The sequence below is a fragment of the Haliaeetus albicilla genome, chromosome 2 (genome assembly GCF_947461875.1).
Source record: "Haliaeetus albicilla chromosome 2, bHalAlb1.1, whole genome shotgun sequence".
In the NCBI taxonomy this organism is placed as follows: Eukaryota; Metazoa; Chordata; class Aves; order Accipitriformes; family Accipitridae; genus Haliaeetus; species Haliaeetus albicilla.
In genome coordinates, this window is record NC_091484.1 from 6,488,345 (window position 1) to 6,515,658 (window position 27,314).

The 27,314-nt window shown below is 37.1% G+C and overlaps 1 protein-coding gene across 2 annotated transcripts; it reads left to right on the top strand.

The window, feature by feature from the left end:
- Nucleotides 1-27,291, top strand: LOC104311760 (serine/threonine-protein phosphatase 4 regulatory subunit 1). Of its 2 annotated transcripts, XM_069804405.1 has the most exons (20): nt 1-172; nt 305-349; nt 7,065-7,197; nt 7,548-7,654; nt 8,255-8,397; nt 8,887-9,033; nt 11,462-11,569; nt 12,720-12,785; nt 13,363-13,521; nt 14,044-14,237; nt 14,597-15,033; nt 16,909-17,141; nt 18,194-18,286; nt 18,813-18,998; nt 19,296-19,457; nt 20,077-20,177; nt 21,317-21,437; nt 22,101-22,235; nt 23,037-23,178; nt 24,127-27,291. In XM_069804405.1, the coding sequence occupies exons 1-20, from the start codon at nt 166-168 to the stop codon at nt 24,279-24,281; spliced, it is 2,874 nt and encodes a 957-aa protein (XP_069660506.1). In that variant the 5' UTR covers nt 1-165; the 3' UTR covers nt 24,282-27,291. The 2 variants fall into 2 exon arrangements, with proteins under 2 accessions (XP_069660506.1, XP_069660515.1); XM_069804414.1 differs by lacking the exon at nt 305-349 and having other exon boundaries at nt 48-172.
- The last annotated feature ends 23 nt before the right edge of the window (nt 27,292-27,314 follow it).

Here is a 27,314-nt window from a genome sequence, read left to right on the forward strand (position 1 = left end):
GCGGCGGGTGCTGAGGGGCGATTCGCCCCCGCCCCCGGCAGCGGCTGTTTATTAAACCGGTCGCGTTCCGGCTACGCGGGGGCTGACCCGGGAGCAGGAAGTACCGGCGGCTCCTCCCTTTGCCCTCCCGCTCCCCTCCTCCTCCTCGCCCATGTCCATTCCAAGATGGCCGGTAAGTGGGGCCGCCGGGCGGGCTGGCGGGCGGGTGCGGGGCGCTGGGGCGGCTCACCCGGGGCTGCCGCCGTCCTCGCTGTAGCCCTCCGAAACCAACCCCCCGGTGTCTCTCTTCTGTTTTTGTTTGTAGGGATCCCTTTGTATTTTGTGGATTTGCAGGATGACTTAGATGATTGTGAGTAACTGTTTTTTATTTTTCTGCTCCCTACTTAGGCCCTCCCCCGCTTCCCCACCCCGGGGTCCTTCTGCCGCTCTCTCTCCCTCTCCGCGTTTTTATCCCGGTTAGGGTGAGGGGAGGATTTTGAGGCTGTTTGTTCTGGTAGGTGAAGGCTTACAGGGCGTTAGGGCTGGCGAGTTCAGAGCGTATTTGTGCGCGGTGCTGACAGGGGAAGCGGGCTCGCTCCCTCCCTCGGCTGCGGGCCCTCGCCTCACCTGGCGCCTTTCACAAGCCTTTAAGTGCTGGCTGGGATGGGGCAGCCTCCTGAAGCGGGGGTTTTGGGGGGGGGGGCAGCCGCCGTCCCGCCGGGGAAGGAGGACCCGCTCGGCGGGAGGCAGGCCCGGGGCGGCGTCTGGAAACCGGCCTTCCGAGGGACCGTCCCCGCCGTTTCAAATGGCCGCTGAACTGCTGGATTCGGTGTAAACAGCACCTCCAGCAATGGCCCGTGATGAGTCTGTGGGAAGGGGAGAGGGGTCCTGGCGGCGGTGCTTCAGGGGATTAGCTCCGCTGTTGTTGTCGGTGGAAATTAGCCTGGAGTAGCCGAGGGAGTTCCTAGCTGCGGTAGCTCAAATGGGTGAGACTTTTAAATGCTGTCGAGGCTGCTAAGGACGCCGTGTGTTTTGCTGTTCCTGCACCCCTGCAGCAGAGGCGCTCGGTAGGACGTGGCTGCGTCCGCACCTGGGCCGCGGGAATAGAAGAAAAACCGCCGTTGTGTGTACTCGGAAGCCGGTGGCTTTAGGTTAAGTACCGTGTTGTAGGTCCTAGACCAGGCAACAGCTCCACCTCAAGCTGGTATAGTCCAGAACTGTGTTACAGGAGTGGAGCTGAACACCTATCAGACAGCTTGGTAAGAGCTGTTACTTAAGGAGATAAATCTTTGACTAATAACTGTATTAACTTGTACTGCTTTAGAAAGCAGCTGTATATGTGGGGTGGTTTCACTGGCACTTTGGATGCTGGATTGACTTTTCCATTAGAAAAATGAAAGCTGATACTTGAATTTGTTTCTTGTGAGAGACTCTATTTGTTTACTACAAGACCATTATTGTTTTAGTAGTACTTGAAAATGTGTATTAGGTGGATTCCTACCCACCCCAATCTAGCATGAATAAACTAATTTAGGAAGAAGGTGGTAGGAAGAAAGTGGTTTTCAGGAACACCAGGGGAAATGTTAGAATACAAGTGAGATCCAAAGTATTCCATTAATGGGAAAGACGCCCAGGAACATTGCCTCTGCGGGCAGGAGGTTGTTCTGTGGGATTTTGTCAGTTGTTGCTCTTAAGTGTTGTTGCTCTCAGTCTTTGAGGTTTCTGCATTTTACTACTAGGTAGCAAAAAAAAACCACAACAAAAAAAACCGGTGTTTGTATTTTGGTTAAGTTCTAGAATGAAAAGTTTGGGATCTTTTGTGATGCAGGTGATGTATAAATGAAGAGATTAATTGTGTATGTAAGAGTTCTAGGTTTGTTTTATGTTTGTATTTTTGTGTATTTGAAAATATTTTTAACATTCTCTTATACAGATAAATTGTAACTCTGTGAGTCTTAATGAATGTAAAACTGTAATTAAAAAGCACCCTCCTTCCTTAATACAGTTATCTATTTGAAAAGCTAGAAATCTAAAAAAACATAGTAAGTGTGGAGGATAGTACTTGAAATAGATGTATTTAATACATAGGGATTTAAAATTTTGGTAACATTGTAAGAAGTTGCTTTAAAAGAGGTACTAAAGGTTATTGCTTGCTGCAGTAAGTAAATGTAAGACATTTGTAAGAAGTCATCACCTTAAATGAAAAAAAGCATGTATGTGTTGAACAGGATTTAAGTGAGAAGGACGTTAGCTGATACATTTCAATGTGCTTATGCTGATTCAAAGACTTTTGCAGTGAGTTCCTCTAGCAGAAGAGCTGCAATAGTTGTTGCTGTAGTACCTTAAGTAAGAGCTGAAAATATCTTTCTTTGCCCTAATTAAAAAACAAGCAAACAAACCCACCACCAAACAAAACCCTTGGTAGTGCTAATGAATGCTTAGCTATTTTAATTCATTGGGTCTTTCTGAAATGCTCGCAGTTCCCTTTCCAATTTTCTTCTCTCTGTAGTAAGAAAAAACCCCACCACCACAAACAAACCAAAACTAGCCTGTCATTTGAGTTCTGTTTGCTGAGTGTGTAAAGTGAAGTGCAAATGGTGGAAATAAATGCAAATGTCCTGTAGTGTTCTGTTATGGGTCTCAGCCTTGAACTGGGGGTGACCATCACTAGGATTTAAGTGTTCATTCTCCATTACTGTTCAGTCGTTGGCTGTTCTGTTGAGACTGTAACAGATTTGTCTGATAAGTCAATTAAGAAGTTTGATGCTTGTAGGCAAAACTCTAGTTTGAGTCATGAAGTTAATAAAAACGTTCAGGTAAAGAAAAAAAAGGTTTTGCCATAAGCAGTAATTAATAAGCTTTTTATATGGGTCACTTAAAATTTGTGTAGAAGAAATTTATCAGTTTCAGGATGAGCATAAATAAGTAAATGTGCATTTTAGAGCATTATTGGAATCTTATTTTGTGATTTAAAAATATTCTTTGATTAAGTTCATTAACTTGACAATGTAGTTAGAAGGCAGCTTTCAATGCCATAATTCTATTTGTGTTAACAGCAGAGTTCAGATGTCCCATCTAGACTGAGACACTGAGTGACTAGTCTAGCAAAGAGTTCATGATGTGTGTTAGGAAAATCTCAGTGAAACAAATCACTGAAACTGGATTTTTACTTGAACTAAATTGCTTAAATAGTGTTATGCATATTGAAGATCAATTTTACTGAAACAGTGTCTGTGGGATTCCTCTGAATATGGAGAAAAGCTGTAGTAAAATCTACCTAAATTCAGCCAGTACAGTTTGAAACTTTTTTGGTAAAGTGAGATATTGGATCATCTGGAAAAAATATTAGCTTAATTATGGCCTTTGTACAATAAAGAAAACATATTTTTAAAATTGTTTTCCATTCTAAAAAGAGCGGGAGAGAAAATGACCTCCTTGAGCTCGTGAAATCATTGCACTCTGCATGAGTATTTACTGGTTTTGTATTGGGAAAAGTGGATAGTGATACTAGCTAATGGTGCTGATTTGCATAGTTAAATCCTGTGACCCTGTAGGTGTTTCTTACAGGCTCTAAGCAGCTTTTGAACTTAGGTCAAACTAAGGTATGGTGAACTCAAGTTCAGCTGTGAATGCTGTCACATTTATTCTTGTTCATAGGTGGACATGTTTCAAGCTTGCTTGTATGATATCATTAGCGGGAAAAATACTGTAATGTTGATTCACCTATGAAAGAACATTAGCTAAGTTAAGAAATACTAGTTCATTATTTTTCTGTAATTTACTTTCTAGTACTCTGGTGTATTCTGAACTTGTAAGTACCTATGGCTTCTTACTTTATGAAAAAAGAAAATTAAAATTTTTGAGAGAAGACAAAATAGATTCTGCCATGACTATTCCTTATTTATGTGTAGTGAGAGTGTGTGGAAAAAATTTCAGGTATTTAACTCTCTTGATCCTGATCATAAGTAGTTTGCTCTGTTTTCCTTCTGGTCCTAGAAGCACTGGTGTGTGCTTAGGAAATTTAAATGAAAAATAGAACTACTCCAAGTAGTAAAATTAAGCATGTTCATCATGTTTACAAAATTAGTTCCAGGCGTAGTATTGTAGTCAAACTTAGAATTGATATTTACTTCATTGTCATTGGAATTGGTAGGAATTCTGAAATATTTGAAGTGAACTAATAAGAGCCTTCATTTTTAAATCATTTCTTAATTCAGGAACAGGTGGTCACTAGATAAAGTTAATGGCAAATGTATTGGTTTTGGTTTTTTAAGCCCTAATAAATCTTTCTTTGTATAACAGGTGGCTAGCCTCAAAAATAAACCAGTGAAAGTGTGTCTGATCTGTGTGGATTTTAAAATATATATATTATAATTGCATAGATGCAAGGATGGCCCGAGCTGGGTTTGGATCTGGAGAGTTTGTTGCAACCTCAGAAAGGAAATCTATGATCCTATGTATGCTGTGTAACTTCTTGTGAGCTTTCAGTGATACAGTAGGTTTCTTTTGAAGCAGCGAATGCTGGATGCTACCGCTTCAGATACTATGCGTGGTGGGAGAGCTAGCCTGAGAGCACGTGGACAGATCAATCCCAGACAGACCTGTGCAATGCAAATTATATCTGCTTGTGCAGATAAATGTATTGAACCTGACAGAACTTAAAAATATATAAAGAGCAGCCACTAGAAATAATAGTGACCAGTTGAATGGAAATAAGAGTGTCAATATAATATGTAGTCATTATAAAAAGTCATGAATAATTAGCATATGTTTCTGATCATGTGGCTGTGGGTTCACTTGTAGTATCTGTATATACACTTGAAACATGAACATTTTTCTAATCCCACAGTTTTCTTCTGTTTGAATCCCATTGAACTTGTTGGTCAGAGCATATTGTCTGCAAGAACAGCAGAATTCAGAATTGCTTTAGTCTTTTAATTCACCTGCGTTCCTTAGAGACTGTGTGCTTTCTTAAACCAGTCTGCTTTTTATTTTTTTCCCCCTGAAGACCCAGGTATAACATCTTGCTCCAAGTATGTTCAGATGATTTCCTCTTTAAATGAGATGTATTTCTGAGAACATTTTGGCTTGTGTTAAATAATTGGAAAACAGAGTTTTTTATGTGAAATAGGAATTTTCTATAGGAAAAAAGCTGAGGCTTGGTACCTTTTGGTAATAGAGGATTTTTTTAATATAAAAAGTGATTTTTATAATGGGTATTAATGTAGTTTGGAGCCAAAGTTCATTGTGCCAGGTCTCAGATTAAGGGACTCTTTAGGGAAGGGTGTTTGGAATATAAAACTGGTAAAGTGAGAGTGAGGGTAGAGCTGAAGCTTAATTATGCTGATAAGGTACAGCCACTTCAATCCTGAAGAAATTGTTATATCAGAGATTGTGGAATTACATATACACATAATTTAACCCGCTGGCAGTTTGAGTGCATTATGAAATAATACAGACTTTCCTTTAAGATGTGCAGAAGCTTTGTACTGATTGGGATGACATATTGGGAAGGACTGTAATTTTTTTTTTAATTAAACCAGAATACTGAAGACGGGGATTATATAGTACTTTACATTCACATTTCTTAATCAGCAAAGTGCATCAGTGGCAGAGGGTGTTCCTGTTTTTTCCATTTTACAAACAGGGGAAACTGGTCCTATAAATGAAATTGGTCCTGGTTTGCTTTTGGTTATTTAGCCAAAGTTCTGTGGTTTTTTTAATATGGAGGCACCATCTAAGTTCCACTGCCTGAAGACAGGAGGTCTCTGTCTCTAGAGGCATAACCTAGAGTGCCTAGACTATAGTCTTACAGGCACAGTTTCAAATACAACCTATTTGGCTTGTTATTGTGCTTTCAAGTTGTTAACCAGTTTTGTGCTTTCTTTACTGGTTTAGATACCTAATGTTGTGTCCTGCCAAGTCAGAAACTGGCTTATTGTCTTCAGTGGTTGTCACTCTCAGCACATATGCTGGTTTGAGAGACTACTTGCATGAGAGAAGCCGTATTGGAACAATTTGCATGTACTTAAGTATGATCACAGTTGCTATATTATTTATGTGAACAAAGTATGCATAATTCTAGGAGTGCTTCACTGGGAAGGTTGTAAATCCAGAGCAGGAATATCAGCTACTCTAGTGCAACTCTTTCTGTAGATTTGGTTGCCGTTAGGTATGTGTTCCTATATCCATTGCTGAAATGAGAGAATTTGTGTGAAAGATTTGTGTTGCAGGCACGTTATTTCACTGTCTTTGTTTTAAGGGTGAACAATTTTTAAAAAAATTTGGCAGCAAATTTACCCTATTCCCGCTCCTCTTCACAGTCTTACTTTTTGCCTGTAATCTGTAATAAAGTGCATGTTACTGAGTTAGGTGATTGTAAGACTTGGTGAGGCAAATTTTAACAGTTGATGTGGTAATATTTGGTTAAAAGTCTGAAGCTGTGAATACAAAAAAGATTTAGGAGGAGTAGGCTTATATGGGAAAGTCTGTAGTTGATAGGTCTGCAGTAGAAAGTTCCCAGTACATTCACAAGTAAAGTAAAGTTGAAGTTTCTCCCAAAGCTATCAATCTGTCTTAGATGTATGGGAGCCAGTAACTACAGTGAGAAAAATGCGCCTTGGTAACTTTGAAACAAACCCAAGAATTTGCTGTTTTAAAGCAATACAGTTTTGGATTTTCTGTTGTTAAAATTTCAGTTTCTTTTAATGGGGCTTACTTTCCTTTTGAACATGTCAGTTTGTGGCATGCAGTTTTGTCAGCTGAGCCCTCTTAACTCATAGTGCATATGGTTAGTCCACTCAAATTGTGAAGTAAAATGTGTTTAAAGCCAAGGATTTATGGTGGTTGAAATTAATGAAATTTCAAAGCTTGAATTTACAGGTCTATATGCAAGTGTTGCTCTTAACTTCATTAGGTACAACCTAAGATTTCTTTGGAAGCAGTTTCCAGTGATATACAGATACTTTGCCTTTGAAGAATAGCTCTAAAAAGAAATAGTTATTGGTATAGTGTATTTTACACTGTAACATCTCTGACTCTTGGAATTTCTTTTTTTTGTTGGGTTACTCTTCTTGTGTTTCAAGTTGGGTTTGAAGATTATGGACCAGACTGTGATAGCATGAGGATAACGGCATTCTTGGATATTCCTGGACAGGATAACTTAAGTCCACTGGCTCGTCTAGAAAAATATGCCTTCAGTGATAACATATTTAACAGGTAAGGGTGCAACAGCTACACTTGATGTTATGGATGTTAAGGTGTCACTACTTCTGTTGTTATTCTCCAAAGCATGTGCCAAATATTATTTCTGTTTGAATAACTTTTGTATAACACTTGCATAAAAAGAGATTTTCATTCTTGGTTATCTGAATACGATCTCTTGACTCCATCTTTGTTTTGCTGGGATGTGGAGAAACTTCTAACTGGTATGTCTGAATGTTCAGAGTATCATAGAAGAGCCTGATCTTTTTTAAAGTGCCCATTTACATTTGGTAAGTTCCCCTTGCATCCCATCTATATGTTGTTGGCAGGATATTAAGGCAATTAATGTGTTGTTCACTCCACAGGCAGATTATTGCCAGAGGTCTTTTGGATGTCTTTCGAGATTTCAGTAATAATGAAGAAGACTTCCTGACTGTAATGGAAATAGTGGTCAGGCTCTCTGAAGATGCAGGTTTGAAAGTTGTTTGTTTGTTTTTTAATTTCTGTAACTTATTTTACATAAGCTGCAATATAGAAGGCAATAACTTTTGATTTTGAGAAGGCAATGAGTGAGCTAAAGAACCTAAATAATCTAACAGCAATATCTGTCAGTGAAAACAAGATTATTTTTGTTGTTGTTTTTGAAGTATTTTGTATGGTAGGTGTATAAATGAAAGGCTCTTACCTAGTATAGCGCCCAATAATAATTTTTTTCAAGGAGTTGGTTACATCTGAACATGTGGTGTATGTGGCACAGAAGAGTTGTGCATTTTAATACTTCATGTGCACACATTCATGGTAATTAGGTTTTCTAGCTAGTGCTCTCATTTTATCTGATTTATTTGGGAACTGATCCCAAGTCTCTGGACTGTGATGATGTATGTAAGGCTGTTCTATTTTATTCAGCTTTCCTTTAAGAATAGGCAGTCTCAGTGGTGATGTTTCTTTGTTTTGAGTATTTTCATCTTCCTCTGTTGTGAAAACATTGAAAAAAATGCTACTTTTTTTCTTAAGGGACTTGCTCTTAATTTTGTATTTACTGATGTAGTTTTGACTTTCTTTTTATTACTAGAACCAACTGTACGTACAGAGCTGATGGAACAAATACCTCCTATTGCCATCTTTCTGCAAGAAAGTCGACCAAAATTCCCAACAGCATTTTTTGAATACCTTATGCCCATAGTAGTGAGATACCTCACGGATGTTAACAATCAGGTAGGAAAAACAGACAACATGAGTTGAATCATTGGAAAATTCTGTGTGACTTAGTGAATTTAAGGCATGAGGAAGAGATAATAGGAAGTTTCAAGTTGATTGATACCTAGCTTTTATGTAGTGCTTTCTGTTTATTGGTTCCGGCACACTTTGCTAGGGAGGTATAAATTTTGGTTTTTATACTTTCCTTAGGAGAAAACGGGAAGCTTACAGGATTTGCCTAGCAGCACATTGATACAGTCTGTTATGGGAATCATAACTTACAGTCCTGTCTTCTACTTCATCTTTTTGCTTCTTTTCAGAATTTGATGAAATGTCATTTAATGATTATGTTAAACTTTAGTATTTATGACTAATTCCTTATGATGTTAAAACTGAAGGTTTTTTTAGTTTGTACCTGTCTGTTCGTTGAAAACATGCCTTTTGTGGTTCTCATATCAGTAAATGTTTTTATAGTGATGTACTTTTTTGTCTTGTTCATGTCAATAGGTTAGAAAGGCAGGTCAAGAAGCACTGCTTATACTGCTAGAACAAGATCTTGTTGCTCAGAGTGACATTGAAAATAAGGTGTGTCCGATTCTGTTGGACCTCTCTGCTCCTGACAGTGATGATGAGTACAAGGTGGAAGCTGTGAATGTAAGCAAATTTGGAAGAAATCTTACATCTTTGCTTTTTTTCTGTTTTTAATTGCTTTTGTTTATCTCTTAGCAGTGCTACTGTAAAGCTCTTTTAGAATATAACAACTTTGTGTGAGAGATTCATGAGCATAAAACCCAGAAAATAAAAATTGTACTTGTATTCTCAGTGCCCTGAGAGCTTTACATTAATTGTTGAACTTAAACTTTCTATACCATTACTATTTTAGTTTGATTTATTCCTTCTCTATTTGTTAGTCACACTGTTGCGAATTGAGAGGCTTCTGTTGTGATATAGTTGAAGCTTAAGTGTGCTAAGCTGTTAAGCCTTGAATCTGTAGGTTAGTCATTTGTAGTGTTGAGCACCATTGAAACAATATGAATTTTCAAAGAATTTGAACAGGGTCAGGACTTGATGCACCACACTGAGAGGCTAAAAATTATCTTAACTGAATTCGAGAAGAAAGCAAGGTTGTCCTGACTACTGTTGTACTATTTATTAATGCCTTTGGTTAAGTGTAGAGGTAATTCAGGTAAGCTTTCTCTAGGTCCTATACCTTTTGTGCAATGAAGAAATCTAGGCTTCTGCATTAATGAAGTGCCTGAGGAATGTTTTTGAAATAGTGCTTTTGAGAATTGAGCTATACAGCACAGTAATTGGGAATAAGAATGTTATTGTATGCTTAAAAATGTAAAGTATCAGGTCTTCAAACTCAGTAATAAGTTTTTGCTAAGATGATGAGGGGCTTTTTCCTATAGATGATTGATCATGTATTGAGTACTTGAATTGAGTAGTAACAAGAACAACCAATTCTTTTCATTTATAACAGTAATTAAGATGAGGTCCAGGAATACTGACATTAAATAAAATAAGCAATCAAACTTTTTGTGGTTATTCATTAACATACTTGAATTTTTAGTTTAACACAAAAAATCTTTCATTTTTTTTCTGAATTTTTTAAAAGATCAGGTTTCAAGAGACCATCTTTATACCTCAGGACGGTAAATGATTGTCAAAATGGTAGCCAAATAACTTTAAAGTGCAGTTGGTTCTTGGCAGCCTTTTTTTAATTCTTGTTAAGATTATGTTCTCCAATAGTTTCTTCACATTTGCTCTACCAGGTTTCACAGTAATGTTGTAAAAGTATGAATGATGACCTGACCTTCGTTCTAAAGTGTTTTGAAAAAAACATTCCCCGTTCACTTTCAAGAAATCAGTTGACTCCACAGAAGAGTGCTGGTGTCTAATTACATTTCAGCATGGATATCTGACACTTGACCTGTAAAATAGTTTTACCAGATAGATTATCCTCTTCCTTATTTGGGAGTTGGGTGTTGCTTAGGCAGTTTTCCAGGGTGACATCTGAGCACCAGATACCTTTTAGGAGTTTGAAAATTTGTAGGAAAGGCCTTCAATGATGTCTTCCTTAGGTCTTATTTAGCATTCTATTACAAAGGCAAATGTTTCTACAAATAAAGCTCATTTTTGTGGAGGTAGAAAGCTTCAATAATTTTGGAAAATTAAAATACAAGATGAGTACTGTTAATCTGACAACACTTGTGTAAGCATTAAACTGCTGGTGCTGCATGTGGAGCAGGTGAGTAGAAAGGTGCAGGGGAGCCCCTTCCTTTTTACTCTTACAAATATAAGAATTGTAGCAAGTTACGCAAGAAAGTGGGAGCTGAAAGGAAACATACAATCTGAAGCACCTGATTTTCACAGGAGAAACATGGGTCCTAATGGCAGTGGAAATTGGCAGTACCTCAGAGAAAGCTAAATTAATGAGCATGTTACTAATTAACTTTAATTATGCTGCAATGTTAACTCCTAAAATTTGTGAGGATGATTCTTGTAAAGTGTACATTAGCTCACATAGACAACTAGTTTGTGTTATTCTCTCTTTTCTCTTCTGTTGTATGGCAGACTTTTATTTTATCATGTTGTCTGAGCCTATAAAGGGCTGGGACTGTGCTTGTATTTAAGTATCTGAACAGTTCTGTAAGCCAAGGGGCTTATTGCATGCTTAAGCTTGAGATATTTCTAACATGCATAAAGATTGTGATTTTTGTATGCTGGCTAGTGCAATGGAACTTTTTTCTTCTCCGTACAAAATACCAGTGTATGCCACATTGTAAAACACCTTGAAAATGCATGTATTAATGAAATTTAACTGGATAAAAAAAGACATGAATTATGTGCAGAAATGTTATCTTCAGACACAGTGGCATAGAATGATTTTAAATAAAAACTATAGTTGTGCTTCACATAAAACAGGTGTATGAAGAGACAAATAATGCGTAGCAGTTAAATCTATTTGACGGTAGTTGCTTGCTTGCTCTCGGAAGTAATTTTTAGGAGGAATATTTGGCTGTGCTTACAAGCTTTATAATTTTCTTTTCCTTACATGTATCCCCTCCTTGATTTTTAGATAATCTGTAAAATGGCTTCTATGTTGAGCAGAACAACAGTTGAGCACCTGCTACTTCCTCGTTTTTGTGAACTGTGCAGCGATGGGAAATTGTTTCAAGTCCGGAAGGTTGGTGTGTTTTCAGCCCTAAACCACTTAAAAATGAATTTGCATGTTGTTGTTCAGATGCCTTCCTGAATAATTTAGTCATAACTTTAACTGATTGACTTTTGAAAGGGTATGGAAGAGCAGTTTTGATTTATTGACATGGTTATAGTTTCTGTAGTTCAGTAAAGAAATAGATAACAGTCCTTAGTGAACAGCTTTAGTGTAGCAGTTAAACTGATCTTGCATGTTTAATACTTTTGCACAAACTTTTTCTAAGCCACTGCTTGGTTATAGGATGCAAACAAGTTAACCTGATCTCTGCCGTCTTATTTCAAAACCAGAAATTCAAAAGCAATGCATACTTGAGACATTGTTCCTTTAAAAAAAAAAATTCTGGTATTATTGAAAGGAGAAATCTGAAAAGTGTAAGATTTATTTTAATTCATGGTCAAATACAAAAGGAAACTTGTAGCATAAGAAGTCTTAAAATATTTGAGTAGACTTAAGCGTCATGCAGAGGTTGAGCTTGGTCCTTAACTTAAGCTGCACTTGTTGGAATTTGAGCTGCATTACAGCATTCTAAATAAGCATATAGAATGAATAAATCTTATATTAACACAGTCCTATCTTAACTGATTTCAGATTTTGTCAACATCTTTTTCCAACATGAGGGAATGTCCCTTTTGCCTTAATTATAGCATTTGTAATGTACTGTAAATGGCACTGACTTGAGACCTTGATTAAACTTTGCTTCAGTAAAGTACTTAAGCCAGTCTCAGCCATAGCAAAGATAGTTCTGTCAGTACACCTAAGTCCTGACCCTAGTATCATATTTTAGTCTGCTTTGGTTTTGACAGCTGCTGTTCAAAGTAATTTAAACTTTCATGTAGGCTTATTAGTCCCTTTTAGTGAATACTGAAGTAGATGATGCTCTTCATGCAGAAACCTTTATTACTATTGCTTTCAAAGGCATGTGGCTTATGGAAGCTTGCTCTAATGAGTCTTTGTTCAGGATGAGTTAATATTACAGGATGTAGTTACATGGCTGACATTTGAATAGTCAAACATGTGCAGTTGTTACATGGGATAAATAATGCATAGTGAAGTTGATAATAAAACTAATGCACTTAAAAGAGCCAGAATGTTATTCATGAGTTTTTTTATTTCTTAGATTTGTGCAGCAAATTTTGGTGACATTTGTAATGCAGTTGGGCAAGAAGCCACGGAAAGACTGCTGGTATGTAAAAATCAAAATCCATTCACAAGACTTGTATTGCTCAGTTCAGAAGGTCTAATAATGAGTTCTTTTCTTATTTTCCCTGTAAATTAATCAGTATGCATACTTTTTAAAATTGATTTGGTTAAGGCTTTGGTTGCAATTATATAGCAAAACTGGGAATGAATGGAAAGTTCTTGTTTTGCAAAACATTTTTAAAAATGTAATTGACAGCCTACATATATACACACACATATACACTCACTTTAGAATTACTGACTTTTTCTTTTTATCCCTGAACTAGATGATCAGTCAAGTTACAATTGCAGGAAAAATAGGCCATTAATAATTCTTCCTATTTTTTTCCTACTGCGTATAGTTACACATAAAATTCTAATGAAGTAAATGGCAGACAGATAGTTTTTCCAATTTTTTCAGTTAACGTGTCTTTAACCTGTCTCTGTTTCTTCTATTCTTCACTCATTTTATTTTCTCTTGAGTTATCATTGTCTCTAGTTTCCAAACAAATACCTTGATAGTAAGTTGCTGCAGTCTATTTAGTCTTTAATTAGTCTTGGTTTTGCTTCTTTTTTGGCAGATTCCCAAGTTCTTTGAACTCTGTTCTGATAGTGTTTGGGGAATGAGGAAAGCTTGTGCTGAATGCTTTATGGCAGTGTCTTACACCACATCCCCAGAAGTTCGCAGAAGCAAACTATCTCCGCTGTTTATCAGTCTTATTAGTGACACTTGCAGATGGGTAAGTAACTCACTCTGTAATTGATACATCTTCCCAGGCAGATCATACACAAATAATGGGCAAGTCAGAAGTGCGCTGTGAAAGTTCTCCAAACTAAATTTGCTGGGATTAGAGTCTAATATACTAAAATCTAATCTCCTCTAATCAGACAGTATCTTATTTTTCCTCCCTCTCTTACTACTTAGAATTTCTATCACAGTTTTTTTATAAGTGTAAACACTTTTCTGACAATAGGTTGCTTGTGTTAAAGGTATTAGTTGAAGCAGACAGTGATGTCCTTCAAATTTAAAACTTTTTAAAAATTTCCTTACTATGATTATAGATAAATGCTTAATATTCTAACACCAGTTGCTTAGCTGTCCCTTATTTGGTAATTGATAATTGGATATATTTGGTATTAAATGAAGCTGTTAAGTAAGAATCACTTGGTTCTTACTAAAAAATTGAACAAAAGCTTTATTTTTCCGCATTAACTCTGTGGGAGTTGCATGAATCCTGACTGTTGTCTTTATACTATCACAGGTTCGTCAGGCTGCTTTTCAGTCTCTTGGCCCGTTTATTTCTACCTTTGCAAACCCTTCAAGTGCTGGTCTTTACATTCGAGAAGATGGGACACTGAGTATCCGGCCATCAACACAAGATGTGAATTCCAACTCCTGTCAGCCAAACAACAATATAAATTTAATGTCCTCTAGTACAAATGCTATGCTGTCCAGGTAAAATCATGGGAAAAATGTGTTGTAGTGGAGGGGGAAAGAAGGAAGACAATTCTTTTAATAGTGGCTCAGGGCTAAAAAGCTCAACTTGAGAATATAGTTCCAGAAAAGGTATGAAGGTTGAGGTCATACATGTGTCTGAGTGTAGCCACGCTATTGAAAAATTAACTTTGATGGCTTCACCAATTTTCCCTTTAATGTCCTGTGAAGTAAAGCATAGTGGTAACATAGGTTCTGTCTTTCTGCAGAGAAAATAAGCTTCTGTAGTTGATGCTGTCTTTTATGAAGTATTTAACTGAAAAGTGTTTTTACAGAGTACTTTAAGTTTTATTTGGATAACTGTGTGTGTCTCTTACCAGTTCAGAACAACCAATGGAAATCAAACCAGAACCATCAACTGAGGAGTCTTCAGCTGAAGTTAATACAAAGCTCTTGGTTGAGAATCTAAATAAAGATACACAAGCAGAAAGTTCAGATTGTTGTACCAATCCTGGAGAAGATGTTTCTCAATTGTCTCAGGGCGACAAAGTTGCTGCTGGTGTGCTAGAGGTCACTAAGGACAGCAGTTTTCCTGGAATGAACTCAAGGCTACAGTCTGCTGAGGACATATTTAATACTTTCCTCTACTGGCGCCCTCCTCTGCCTGATATAAGTCAGGATCTGGAGTTACTTCAGTTCAAGACTGAAAAGCACAAGGATAGCTGCTCTGTGCCGTGTAATAACTGTGTTGCTAGTAGTGAAATAAAAAAAGTTCTAGAAAGCTTACAGGAGCACATAGATGATCCAGATGTTCAAGGTGAGACTCTGTAACAGTAAAATCATGTTTTCTCTGAGCTGGTTTTCTCCTGGCCTTTACAAAAACCTTGACTATGTTTTAATTGGCTTGGTGTTCATAAGGTGATGAGACTTCCTTGGGTAGTAAGTTATAGTAGAAAGTTATTCAACAGCCTTTTTCACAAGACCTGAGTTACTTCTAGAACAGTTGGGGAAGTGTTCCTAGCTCCTGTTTGCATGAGAAGTAAATTGGATCTAACTACAAAAGGGAAAAAAGCTTGTTGAAATTTGTTAAAACTGTCTTTAATTTTAAGTACTGTAACTTCGTACTGTGGTTTTAGGGACAGAGCTACCTGTTATCAGCTGAATTCATCTAGTTTGGTTGAGTGAGAATGGCCCTAATTTCAAGTTATCTTTCCTTAGCCTCCCCATACAAGCCCGTTGATGAACATACCAAGTGGTGATAGCCTGTTAGTGGGATGCATGTGTTTCCTGGGCCAAATGACTCTTGACAATTCTGTCATCCATAGTCAACTCAGTTTCTTGTTCCACTAAGTCTCGTGAGTACTCTAGTGAATTAACAGTTTTCATCTGCCTATTTATTCATCCCTTTCTGCAGATATGACTTTGCATGCAGAGAACTGCAGCATCATTTGGATTTCTTGCTGTAGTAGTAGTGAGTAGTAAGCCAACTGGCAGCATGGCATATTTAGGTGGCTTCCCATGGCCATTCAGAAGGGTACCAGGAAAATAAAAATTCTTCATGTGTGAGGCAATGGATCAGAAGGAAAGGGAAAGATTTAAAAGGGGAAGAGGTGAAAAAATTAAAATTTAAAACAGTAAAGGAAAAAGTGGAAATTGAAATGAAGAAATGAAAGGAGGAAAAAAACTGTAAATGAGTTTTGGAAAGAGAATGCAGAGGGTAAAAGGAAGAGAGCAAAAAACCCATTACGTAGTTCTAAGACAAATGGAGAGATGTTAGCTTGACAGCTATACAGTGAGAAATAGAGGGGTTTGTAGAGGCATGGGAGAAAACAGCGAAGATTTCTGCCTCTCCCCCTGCCCCTTATGACTTCAGCAGAACAGTCTTGCTTTCTTTCTCGGAATAAGGAGATGTGGATGTTACTTTCTGTTTTCCTCCTGCTTGAACTGTTAAAACACTCATAAATATGCTTGTAATCCATTCTTCTGCCTTTTTAAGTTGTCCATTTCCCTTATTTCCAAAGTATTGTAGTAGTCTTTTTAAATATGCTCTAGTGTTTCGTCTTAAGACTGTACTTGCTGTAGGCTGTGCAGATGTAGCTATCTTATAGTTTCTGCATTCTGAACTCTTCATAACTTTGTGTTCCTAGCAGCAATATAGCATAATGCGCAAATACAGTTTGCCCTAACTTTATTGGTGATGAAGTGGTAAACCTGACCTTTTGTTTGCTATCTATTTCTGCAAAACAGTTCAGAGATGGTTGGACTAATTCCCTCCTGTGGATAAAGTTTTCCTCAGAAATGTTTTAAATGCACACTGATGCCGTTTCCAAGCAGTTGAATCAATTAATGTAACAAAATAATTTGTATTAAAATGTTTGACAGTATGAAGAATGGGAGGTGAGCACCATGCTGTGATACCTCGTTACAGGGGATTATTAGAAATATCTTTCAGTAGTAGAAATTGTTGCTGAAAATGTTAATACATCCAAATCATTGCTCTTAATTTGTGATGGTTTTGTGGAAGAGTAATGGGTCTTTCCTTTCTAAGAGCAAATGTTTGCTAATATGCCATTTCTGTACAGCTCGGAAGAAAAAAGCTCTGGGCTTTTTATCTTTTCAGGTTAACTAATTACAAGTTTAATGCTTTTAAGTGCAGAAGGGAGAGTAAATAGTCGTCTTTTGCTTTGTACAGCTCAGGTCCAAGTGTTGTCTGCCGCTCTCAGAGCTGCTCAGTTTGATTCTGTTGGTGACTATGAGACCAAAAAAACTGAAGAAAGCAGTGGTGAACTTCAGAACAAAACTATTTCAGATGAAACAGCTGTTTCAAATGCTAGCTGCAACCAGGTGGAGGAAGACAGTCTTTCATCCCGTGCCTCCCAGAATAACATCAGTGACCAGTCTACCACCGGTGTACTGAAAAGCACAGTAAGTATGCATTGTGCTCCATGTCTGAAATGAATTCTTACCAGCTGAAGTACTGTCTGTTCATGTAGTCCCTGGCATAATGGACCCACTTCTGATCTAAAGACTTTGAATGTTACTACACCATAACTTATTTTAATTAAAAAAGCTGTTGAGGGCTATTATTTTTGTTTGCACACAAATTACCTAAGCGTTAGGTTTTGCAGTAGTCTTGTAGGGGGTTTTTTTTTTCAGATGAAACGTACCAAGTACAGTCTCGCCTTTTCCGGTAACAAATCTAAAACTAGTTTTTTATCTCCAGACAGGAGGCTGAATCAGATGGTGATACATATATGCAGTTACTGGTTACTCTTTCTTGGTTATAACGTACACGTAGTAGTAAAAAGAATTGTTTGCACAATATTTAATGTTGCTGGAGCTAATCATGAAGTACAAAGAAAAGCTCTCCTTGCCTATGAACAGAAATTGCACATAAAACCTGTACAAACAAAAATGTAAAGTACTGTGTGAACTTTCAAACTTTGTCTGGTTTTGGTCTTTTAAACCTTTTAATGCCTTTGAAGCTTTTTGTTTGTATTTGGGGAGAGGTGTATGCTTCATAATTTGGTAGGCTTGGGAGTTTCCAGCAGTATATTCTAAAATAAGTAAAGCTTTTATCATGGTATTGGCTGATTTGGAGCAACTGCTAAGCTATCTGTTTTTTAATATAATTTAAGTTCATGCCAAGAAGAAAAACTGTTGAAGAGTATAGTAAATGTAAGCATTCAAAATCTGTATGAATGTTGGGTTTATTGTGTTAAATTAGATTGCTTTTTTAAGAAGTAAATCTAACTACTGTTCCACTTGTCACTGCTACAGTCTTAATAGTGTTTGTCTTAGTGTACAACTCTTTTTGTACTTGTATAAACACACTGAGTAAGGCTTTGCTGTACAAGGCTTTATCTGTGAAAGGTAATTCTGTACCTGAACTATGTTGTTCTGTAGCGTGATGCTTTGAAATACCCCAAACAGCAGTAAGTCTAATTCATTTCACTAGCTAGTATGTCCTTTTACAGGGCTCAGAAGAACAACACAGAGGAACCAGTGTATTTTTAAAGAAAGAGCAAGAAAATAATTCAGCATTTGAAGATGACAAGTCAAAATTACAGGTGATTAAAATAGCATCTAACTGCTTTAGTGGAGTACTGGATACAGTTCATCTCATCCTTAATACAGTGATAGCTTTTGCAATTGATCAGTTGCAGAATGTGAAGAAATGCTCTGGGCGTTTGAGGAGAACCCTATTTTAAATTGGAAAGCTAGAAAAATTCTGTTGTGGTTTTGGCGCCTTAGAGGCAATCTATGTAACCAAGGTAGGCAATGACAATACTGTTTTTTCACTGGATTTACTGTTTGTCTTTAGCAAAGAAGAAATTTTCAGTTTGGTTTGATGCAACATGTTGATAAAGTAATAATTACTGTTCATTGCTCACTGCTGTATCCTAATGAGAGGACAAATAAATACAAGGGTCATTTACACTTCGTGAAGCTAGCCCACAAAAGGGACATTTTGCCACTGTTTGTGTTTAGCTGCTAGATGGTTAGTAGCAAGAGAATACTGTAGCACAACAGGTATATTTTCTTTCTGATTTTAAAATAAAGTGTGTGTTGCTGATGTACTGTCTCTATCTATAGGATATCATACCTCAACCTTTGTTAGACCAGTACTTGTCAATGACTGACCCAGCTCGAGCCCAGACTGTTGATACTGAAATAGCCAAACACTGTGCATATAGTCTTCCTGGGGTGGCCTTAACACTGGGCAGGCAGAACTGGCACTGCCTGAAAGACACATACGAGACACTGGCCTCAGATGTACAGGTAAAAAAAAAAAAAAAAAGGAGTTTTTTTTAATGATAAATCAGAATTTTGAGTAGCTTTTTTGTTCAGTTTGTTGCACTGAAGTTATAACATCGTATACTTTCTTATAAGGGATTAAATGTACACTAAAAATAGAAAATTCAAGATTTAAACCAGACTTCATAAGTAAGATTAACATTTTCTACTGCTGTGTAACTAGCCCTGTTTCTTCTTCTCTCTCAGTCTTCACACAGGTGTAGTTCAAAAGCTTCTTTAGTTATGGTGCCTAATCTAGTTCCCTTCTTAAACTGTTTGCAGTGGAAGGTACGTCGGACGCTAGCTTTCTCCATACATGAACTAGCAGTTATTCTGGGGGATCAGCTAACAGCTGCTGATCTGGTGCCAATTTTCAATGGATTCTTGAAAGATCTGGATGAAGTGCGTATTGGTGTCCTTAAACATCTGTATGACTTTTTGAAGGTAGGAAAGTGTAATTTAATTTCTCAAGATAAAATTTTTTTCTGACTCCATTATATTAAAAGAGTTTTTTAATAAGATTTGCAGTTACCGATATCTAATTACATGTTTATAGTTTTGTGCAATACTGCCATTTTGTGTGTCTATTGCTTTTTTTAAGGTCCCTCACTTCTCTTCTGTCTCATATCCCAACAAAATATCAAAACTGAAAACTCGTTGTAAAGGTGGTTGTAAATGCCCCTGGCTGATGTAAAGGAATTAGTATTTTGTGCAGTCCAGTAGGAAAGTTGGACCGTTAGCAACTTGTGTTTGGGCCTGGGAGAGAAAAGAGCAGATCTTGGTGGGCTGCTGTGTAATAAACCTAACTCCTTAGTTTTCTTATGTCCAGAGATGGTGCTCTGACAGGTATCCTTGCAGAAGTTATGACTTAATGTACTTTTTTGGATGTCAATCTTGTGAGTCCAGGCACTCAGCTGATTGTACGCAATTTGTAGTAAGCTTCTTATGAATGATCACTTGGTTTCAAGTAGGAAAGTGTGTATAGGCATGAATACAGTAATACCCCAGAGAACTGCAAGTATTGAATTTTATCAGTTTTATACTAGTAATGTTTTTCCTTTAGTTACTTCATGCGGACAAAAGGCGAGAGTATCTTTACCAACTTCAAGAATTTGTGGTGACTGATAACAGCAGGAACTGGAGGTTTCGTTATGAGCTGGCAGAGTATGTAATTTTGTTAACTTCTTATTTTTAATCTATATTACTAACTTGGAAATAGGTAATTACATTCAGAAGTTAGCACACCCTAATTAGGAGGTAAAAGATTACAACCATTCATTATTAAGGAACCGAACTTAAAAGCCACTGGCTGTTGGGGATTTTGCGGGGGGGGGGGGGGGTGGCAAGTTGTGTTGTAATCAAGTGTGACTGAAACTTAAATGTCTGTGATTATACTAAAATGGAGATCTGGTTCACTTGCAGCTTATGAAATATGACAATCTGATAGGTACTATTCAGTGACATTTCAGATTTTATTCAGTTCTAGACTGCCTTGAAATGTATATACAAAGTCATTTTTCTAATGCGTATGAAAGAAAAAACAGTTCTTAAAAAAATTAGTTCATTCATTTGGTATTTCCGTATGGCTGGGTGTATAATGGAGATAGAGCAACATCCCCACAATTCTTTTTCTACAAGCCCTGTTGATATTTGAAGCACCCAAAGAATGTTCGTAGGCATAGTTTGCAGCTAAAATCTGACCTTCATGTTTATCTCGTTGCTTTGTTTGGGCTATTGAGGATTTACTCTGCCTTTGTAGTTTGGCACAACAAACTAAATCTCACTCCGATGCAAGAATGTTGTACAGCAGTTCCCTGACATCTGGTGGAGAGCTGCCACTTTGTGGTTGGTTTGTGCATGGCTGCTGGTAACATCCTGGCAGTGGTGTGGCTAGAATGAGTTCTGTGCAGTTCAGAGATAGAAACTGTTTTCTGAAATGTAGATTTCTACACTGAAATAAATTTTTCATTTTTACTTTGTAAGAATGTACAGGATATTGGTCTGAAGTTGCATTGTACTTCTGTTTGTAGCTTTTGTTACCATTCGGGATAATTCTGATTCATTGGTATGTGTAGTTTAGACAAATGTTTCTCTTGGACTCCTTGATGGGTTAAAGCATGTACCTCTTTAATATGTGTGTGCACCTTTATAAACTAAAGAGAAGAACAAACTGTTCAAGTGCTTTGTAACAACCATGGTATTTTTGAAGCTCCAAATGATCTCTCCCTATGTTTAACAGATGGTATAATCGGAGCAGGTTAGTGTTGCACTTGCTGGAGTTAATCGCTTTCTTTGTGTTCCAGGCAGCTGATCCTGATACTGGAACTCTACAGTCCCAATGATGTCTATGACTACTTAAGACATGTTGCACTAACTCTCTGCTCCGATAAAGTTTCAGAAGTTCGGTGGATCTCCTTCAAACTGGTAGGGGATTTAGTTCACTTCCTGGCAGGAGAGGAGGAAAATGATCCTTGAGAGGGATACCTGAAATCACTCTCTTTTCTTTCAGATGAGTAGGCTGAACACAGATATGTTTTGATAAATATGGTAAACAATATGGTAAAAAGTGAAATGAAAACTTTGTAAAATATTTTGAGTTGTCAGACTTCCAGAGATTTGGGAGACCTTCCCCCAGATCTGGGGGAAAAATAATTACTTATCTTTCCTCAAAATCTACTTAATTTATTATGAACTTCATTATAATGCCATCACCCCACAAATGTCCTGAGTGAATAGAAAGATTCCTTCAATCTCTTCTTTTTCTTCATGGTACCATGGAAATGGGGATTATTTTAATGGTTGTTTTAATTTCTCTTAGTGGTTTTTTGGTTTTGTTTTGGTTTTTTTCACCTGAACAAACATTTTTTTTTAAAGCTTACACTTTCTTTTCTCCAGAATAAGCCCAGTAATTTATTAAATCCTGCAAGCACGACTGATGATACTGAATACAGTTTTTGGTTTCCCTTTGGAGGATTCAAATGAAGTGATGCTTTTTTAACTTTCTTAAAGCTACAACTTAAGTCTCATATCTTCTTTTTTCTTTTTTCTCCCCGTCTGTTTCCCCTTCGCCCTTCCTTTGCTTCACAGGTTGTAGCAATACTACAGAAGTTCTACGCAAACAATGCAAATGCACTGGGATTAAATTTCATTAATGAACTTGTAGTGCGGTTTCGTCACTGCTCCAAGTGGGTTGGAAGACAAGCTTTTGCCTTCATTTGTCAGGTTGGAATGTTCTCTCTCTGTGTTTCTACATTGTACAAATGTAGACATTTGTAAATGTACAAAAGTGTGCATTTAATTTGGAGCCAGTCAGGGGCTTTTCAGCAACGTGGGCAAAACTGGAATTTGGACTCAGAATTTTTTTTGTCATTCTTTGGGTTTTATGATTCTGTAGGTTGACAAAAGACAGTGGCAGAGTTGTTCTGGTCTCAGTACTAGTATATGGCTGTACCGTTTTGAAGCTGTGGCCCTTGTTTTGGTCTGTGCCTCCAGCTGAAATAATTGATCCTTGTACTTTCTGGCATCCCAGTAGCAAAGTCAAAAATTAAGTTCTAAACAGAGGTGCATTTTTAAATACTTTGACATGCTGGGATAGAGGTTCACAAGAGCTCTTCAAACTACCAGTGGGTGCTAGATGCCAGGAACTATTTCCCTCTTTATTTCCACTTACCTACCCCCCTCTCCAAACCAAAAATGCTTACTTCAGTAGCAGTGAGGAGCAAGGGTTGAATGTTGAAGGGCAAAAAGGTGATGACAGGCAAGAAAGCAGTATTTCCTAAAATACAGTTAAAAAAAAGTTATCTGCTCTTGTTGGGTCATCTTCAGATGAACTTTAGAATGGTAAGACGTAACAGTATTTCAAAGATGGTTCTTATTTCACCAACATAGGGTGTATTTGTTCAGAGTTAATCACTGACTTTTTTTTAACAGTCAGGCCAAATTAAGGACAAGATGGAAAGGAATGGCAAATAGTGTATTTTTAACCTAAATCTTGCTTTCTCATGTTCTGTGTTTATCTTGTAGGCCGTAGTAGAAGAAGAATGTATGCCTGTCGACCAGTTTGTTGAACACTTGCTCCCCAGTCTTTTAAGTCTTGCTTCAGATCCCGTGCCAAACGTAAGGGTTCTACTCGCCAAGGCTCTAAGGCAGACGTTACTGGAGAAAGGTGTGGTCATTAATTTCCTTTGAAAGAACTAGTGTCTCATGATAACTGCCTTTCCTCTGCCAGTGCAGTTCTTGATAAATTGGCTCAAGTGGTAAAAGGCTGTTTGGTTCTGCTTGTACTGAAAACAGAATTATACATTGTAATCTGGGCTACTGCATTTAAATTCAGGAATAGTATGTTTAGGAATGTATGCTGTGGTGGCTTTTCTGTCTTAGAATATTGATGGCCATCCCTGATGAGCCTGGAACGGGCACCGACCATCACCCGCTAGAGGGCAGCTGGAGCCTTCTTTAGAGCAAGGCGTACGGCCCGTCCTGGGGCTCGCTGCAGGCATCTGGGATGTGTGCAGCTAATACTTCTTTCTTAAACATCACATTAGATTATTTTGATACATTTCAGACCTTTATCTTAATGAAGTAGTCGTTTTTGGGGTCCTTCAGGGCAAGTGTTATACCTGTTTCTGAAACAGGTTGCTTTGTCATTTTAGTCTTAAGCTGACAGTTGTACTAAGAAGGAATGTAAACTTGTGTGCTGCTATAATTTCCTGTATTCCTTAAAAACAAAAAAATCAGCTTGTCTGATTATTTGAAGGAAGATGCGCAGAAATCTCCTATCTTTTTACAGAATGAAGTATGGAGAATGTTTTGTAATGCATTGTACAGTGGTAGCTTCCTGAGCTTGCTTTTACTTGTTGATACATTTCTATTTAGGGTTCAGCAAAAAGAATTTCTCTTAGAAATACTTAAGTACCTAATAAGATGAGTAAGAAGCAGTATATTTCTCTTTCTCTCTCAGCTTTCTCAGCTTCCTGTATTTTCTCTAGGGAGCCTATAAATCGGATGACTACCCCAGATGTTTTTGGCATCCTCTGTATTTCTGCACTACTTATGCCCCAGGGTTTATTCTTTTGGCTTTGATTAAAATTGTCTTTTTCTCCCCTTATTCTAGCTTATTTTAAAAGTGTTGGCAATCCTCATCTAGAAGCTGTAGAAGAGACCATTCTAGCCCTGCAATCTGACAGAGATCAAGATGTGTCCTTCTTTGCCACCATAAAACTAAAGCAGGGTAACATAGGCAATACTACCATTGAAAAGCAAAACTAATGTGTTTCTCTGCAGTAAATGTTGAACGTCAAAATGGTTATTCACCTTATGTTCACAGTTAGTGTGAATAATGTGGACAAATAAGAAGGTTTTTGTTACCTAAGAAAGGATGTATTGAGAAATGTTACAGTCTTCATTTCGTGACCATGTTTCATCTACAGCTCTGTGTTTTTCCGATACACATGAGTAATTCCTTTTGGGTTTTTTTCTTTGTAAATGTGGGTGATAACTCTGATCTCACCTGCAGTTAAGTATTGTATGTGAAGTCTTACACCATACTCAGTGTTTCAGTGTAATTGGAATTCATGTTTCATTTTCTAACAAAACATTTCCAGTTGTAGAGCAGTCTGTGATAAGCTTAAAATGGTTTCTAAATCTTAAAAACTCATTTTAGCAAACTTACATGAAGATATTCTTTCCTCATGTTTATTGTAGTTTTTGTATTGTTTCAAGTATTGCATTTTAACTGAAAAAAATGTATATATGTGAATAGTTTTGAGTTTTAACAAAAACAATGGAGAACTTAATTCTGTATCAGTGGAAAAAAGCTCAAAAAATCATTTCATTTTATAAAGTAGTTACTCTGCTAGAATTAAGGCATGGTTTGTTTTTACTTAATGTGATATTTTTGAAAGCACAGAGAGCTCAACATTCTTTGTATATTGTGACTTTTCTATTAATTTCTTATTTCTGAGCTATACCCTTACAAGTGTTAACATGTCTGGTTTTGTTCTGCTGGCTCTCGTAGTGCTAGGTAGACTGTAAATTTACCAAACTGAAAATTACTCATTCTGCCCTAGCAAAGTTCACTTCATTTAAGTGATTCAGTTCCTGCAACATGTGCTGTATCTGTAGAAGGGTATTATAGAGTTTTTCAGACTTGAGTTTTACAGACTTAATTTTTTGTTTGTTTTACATACACACCTCATTTAAAAAAGACCTTTTAACTGGTCCAGTTTTCAAATCCTGAACAGCCCGCTGCTTCTAAATTCTGAAAAATCCCAAATAACAAATGTTCAGGGGGAAGGTGGTGATGCAGTTTGCTCTAACTTCTGTGGATTGTATGGTAAGGTTTGGGGCAAACCACAAACGAGGGCTACTGAGATCCTTAAGCTGAAGTAGGATGTCTTCTGTGTATTAAACAGGTGTTTTGGAAGAAAGACAGACTATACAGATAGGACAAAGTTCTGTTAATAGAATCAGATAGCTTCTGACCAGTTTGAAAAATTATAAAGCTAATACTTTTTGGTGGATCTTGTCTTCTGTTGTGTCCCAAATCTGCAGATGTGGGGCCTGGAAGAAAAAAGTCGCACTTTTTTAGATTGTGGATTGGAACTTTGTCCTGTTCAAATGGTTTCACGTAATAACAGTTACTTTCTCTCTGTGAACACAATACTTTATCATAAATAGACCTGTGTAAATATTTCCCCTTATTTCGCTATTATACTAGTAAGTAGTTCACATGGGTGAAGGTTTTTACAGAAATTACTTTTTCCTTTTTTTGTTTTGTTTTAAATCTGGCTTGTCTGCAATACAGCAAGTAGGTTCCTCAGCTGGGTTCTGTATTTTTGGAGGGCTCAGTTTTGTATAAGTTTGTTTAACTAGTCTTGTATTATAATATGTACAGTATTTGTAACAAATTGTTTTCTTGTGAGATCACAGAATGCTTTTTGGAAGTTGCAGGCAGAAATATACCACTGCTATCACTGCTATTACAGCAACCAGTATAAACTCTGTAAATTCTGCAACATTATACATTTAATTTTTTACAGTTTTTTTTTATAATTTAAAACAAATGCTTCTTCAGTACAGACTTTTTATGATTGCTATTTCTTAACAAAAAGACCCCTCAAGTTAATTTTTTCTAGTTCTGATATCTTTTTCTAATGCTGGCATTATACTGGTATTTTCTAACAGTTCAAATTTTCTAAGGCCTTTCTGACAAGGTTTTACTTCTGTTTTTTATTATCAGTTCATTAAATTTCTCAGCACTGAACAAATTTTTTTAAGTGTGTGTATATGTAAGTATGTTTGAAATGTACTGTATATAAATTAAATACTTTGAACATTAACCCAACCCAGGTTCCTGTTTGTCAGATAATCTTAAATAGTTACCTTTACTTGCAATAATCCACTGGAAAACACAAGCTTCCATATGTTTTAGCATGTTTGGTTAGTGTTCACTAAGAGTTTTTAATTAGAATATGTGTAAACAGTAAGCCACCAGCTATAAAAGTTCACCAAAAGGCTAAAAAAAGTTCTTTGTTTTTAACAATATTTTGGTACCTCTCTGGCTCCAGAAATCATGTCTGCTTTAAATGATATGATTTCAGTAGCGCATTTAAAAACTTTTGTTAAAACTCTACGGCTGCATGCACTAATGGGGACATCATAGTTTTGGCATGGGTTTTTTTGTAGTCAATGTGCAGGTCTATTAGACAGATATACTCTCTCCAAGGTTTGTCTTTTTGGTTTAGTTTTAAACTAGAAATTATTTCAGCATGACTAAAGACCGCACTTTACATCTTGTACTAGACAAATGTATGCAATGATGAGTAAAGTGGCGTGTTCATGTACAATTCTCTGGGTTGTTTAAATTATGCAAAAATATGTATTTTATAAGCCAGATGGAGCAAAGTTAGGTAGTTGATCCACTTTCACAGCAGCAGTAAGAATATAACTTTTAAACATTTCTAGCTAAGGAACATGAAAATAACGTTAGTGGGTGCAATATCGCTTGGATGCTATAGGAAATTATCAAGCACTTGTAATCCAAAGCATGTTAGTCATGTTGCTTAGAATTCAAACTCCCTGGTATCTCATGTATGATACACACTTGGCATTGGTCAGGATGCTGCCCTAGTGGTGGTTTTGTCTGTACACAGTGTTGTTTAGAACCCAGTGAAGTGGGGACGCTCTGGAAGTGTCATTCACTTGTCAGAATAGAGAATCTATGTAACTTTCTATTTGTATTTATCTCAATAAATCCTGTGACTGTTTTATAAACCAACTTGTGGTAACTGACTTTTGTCA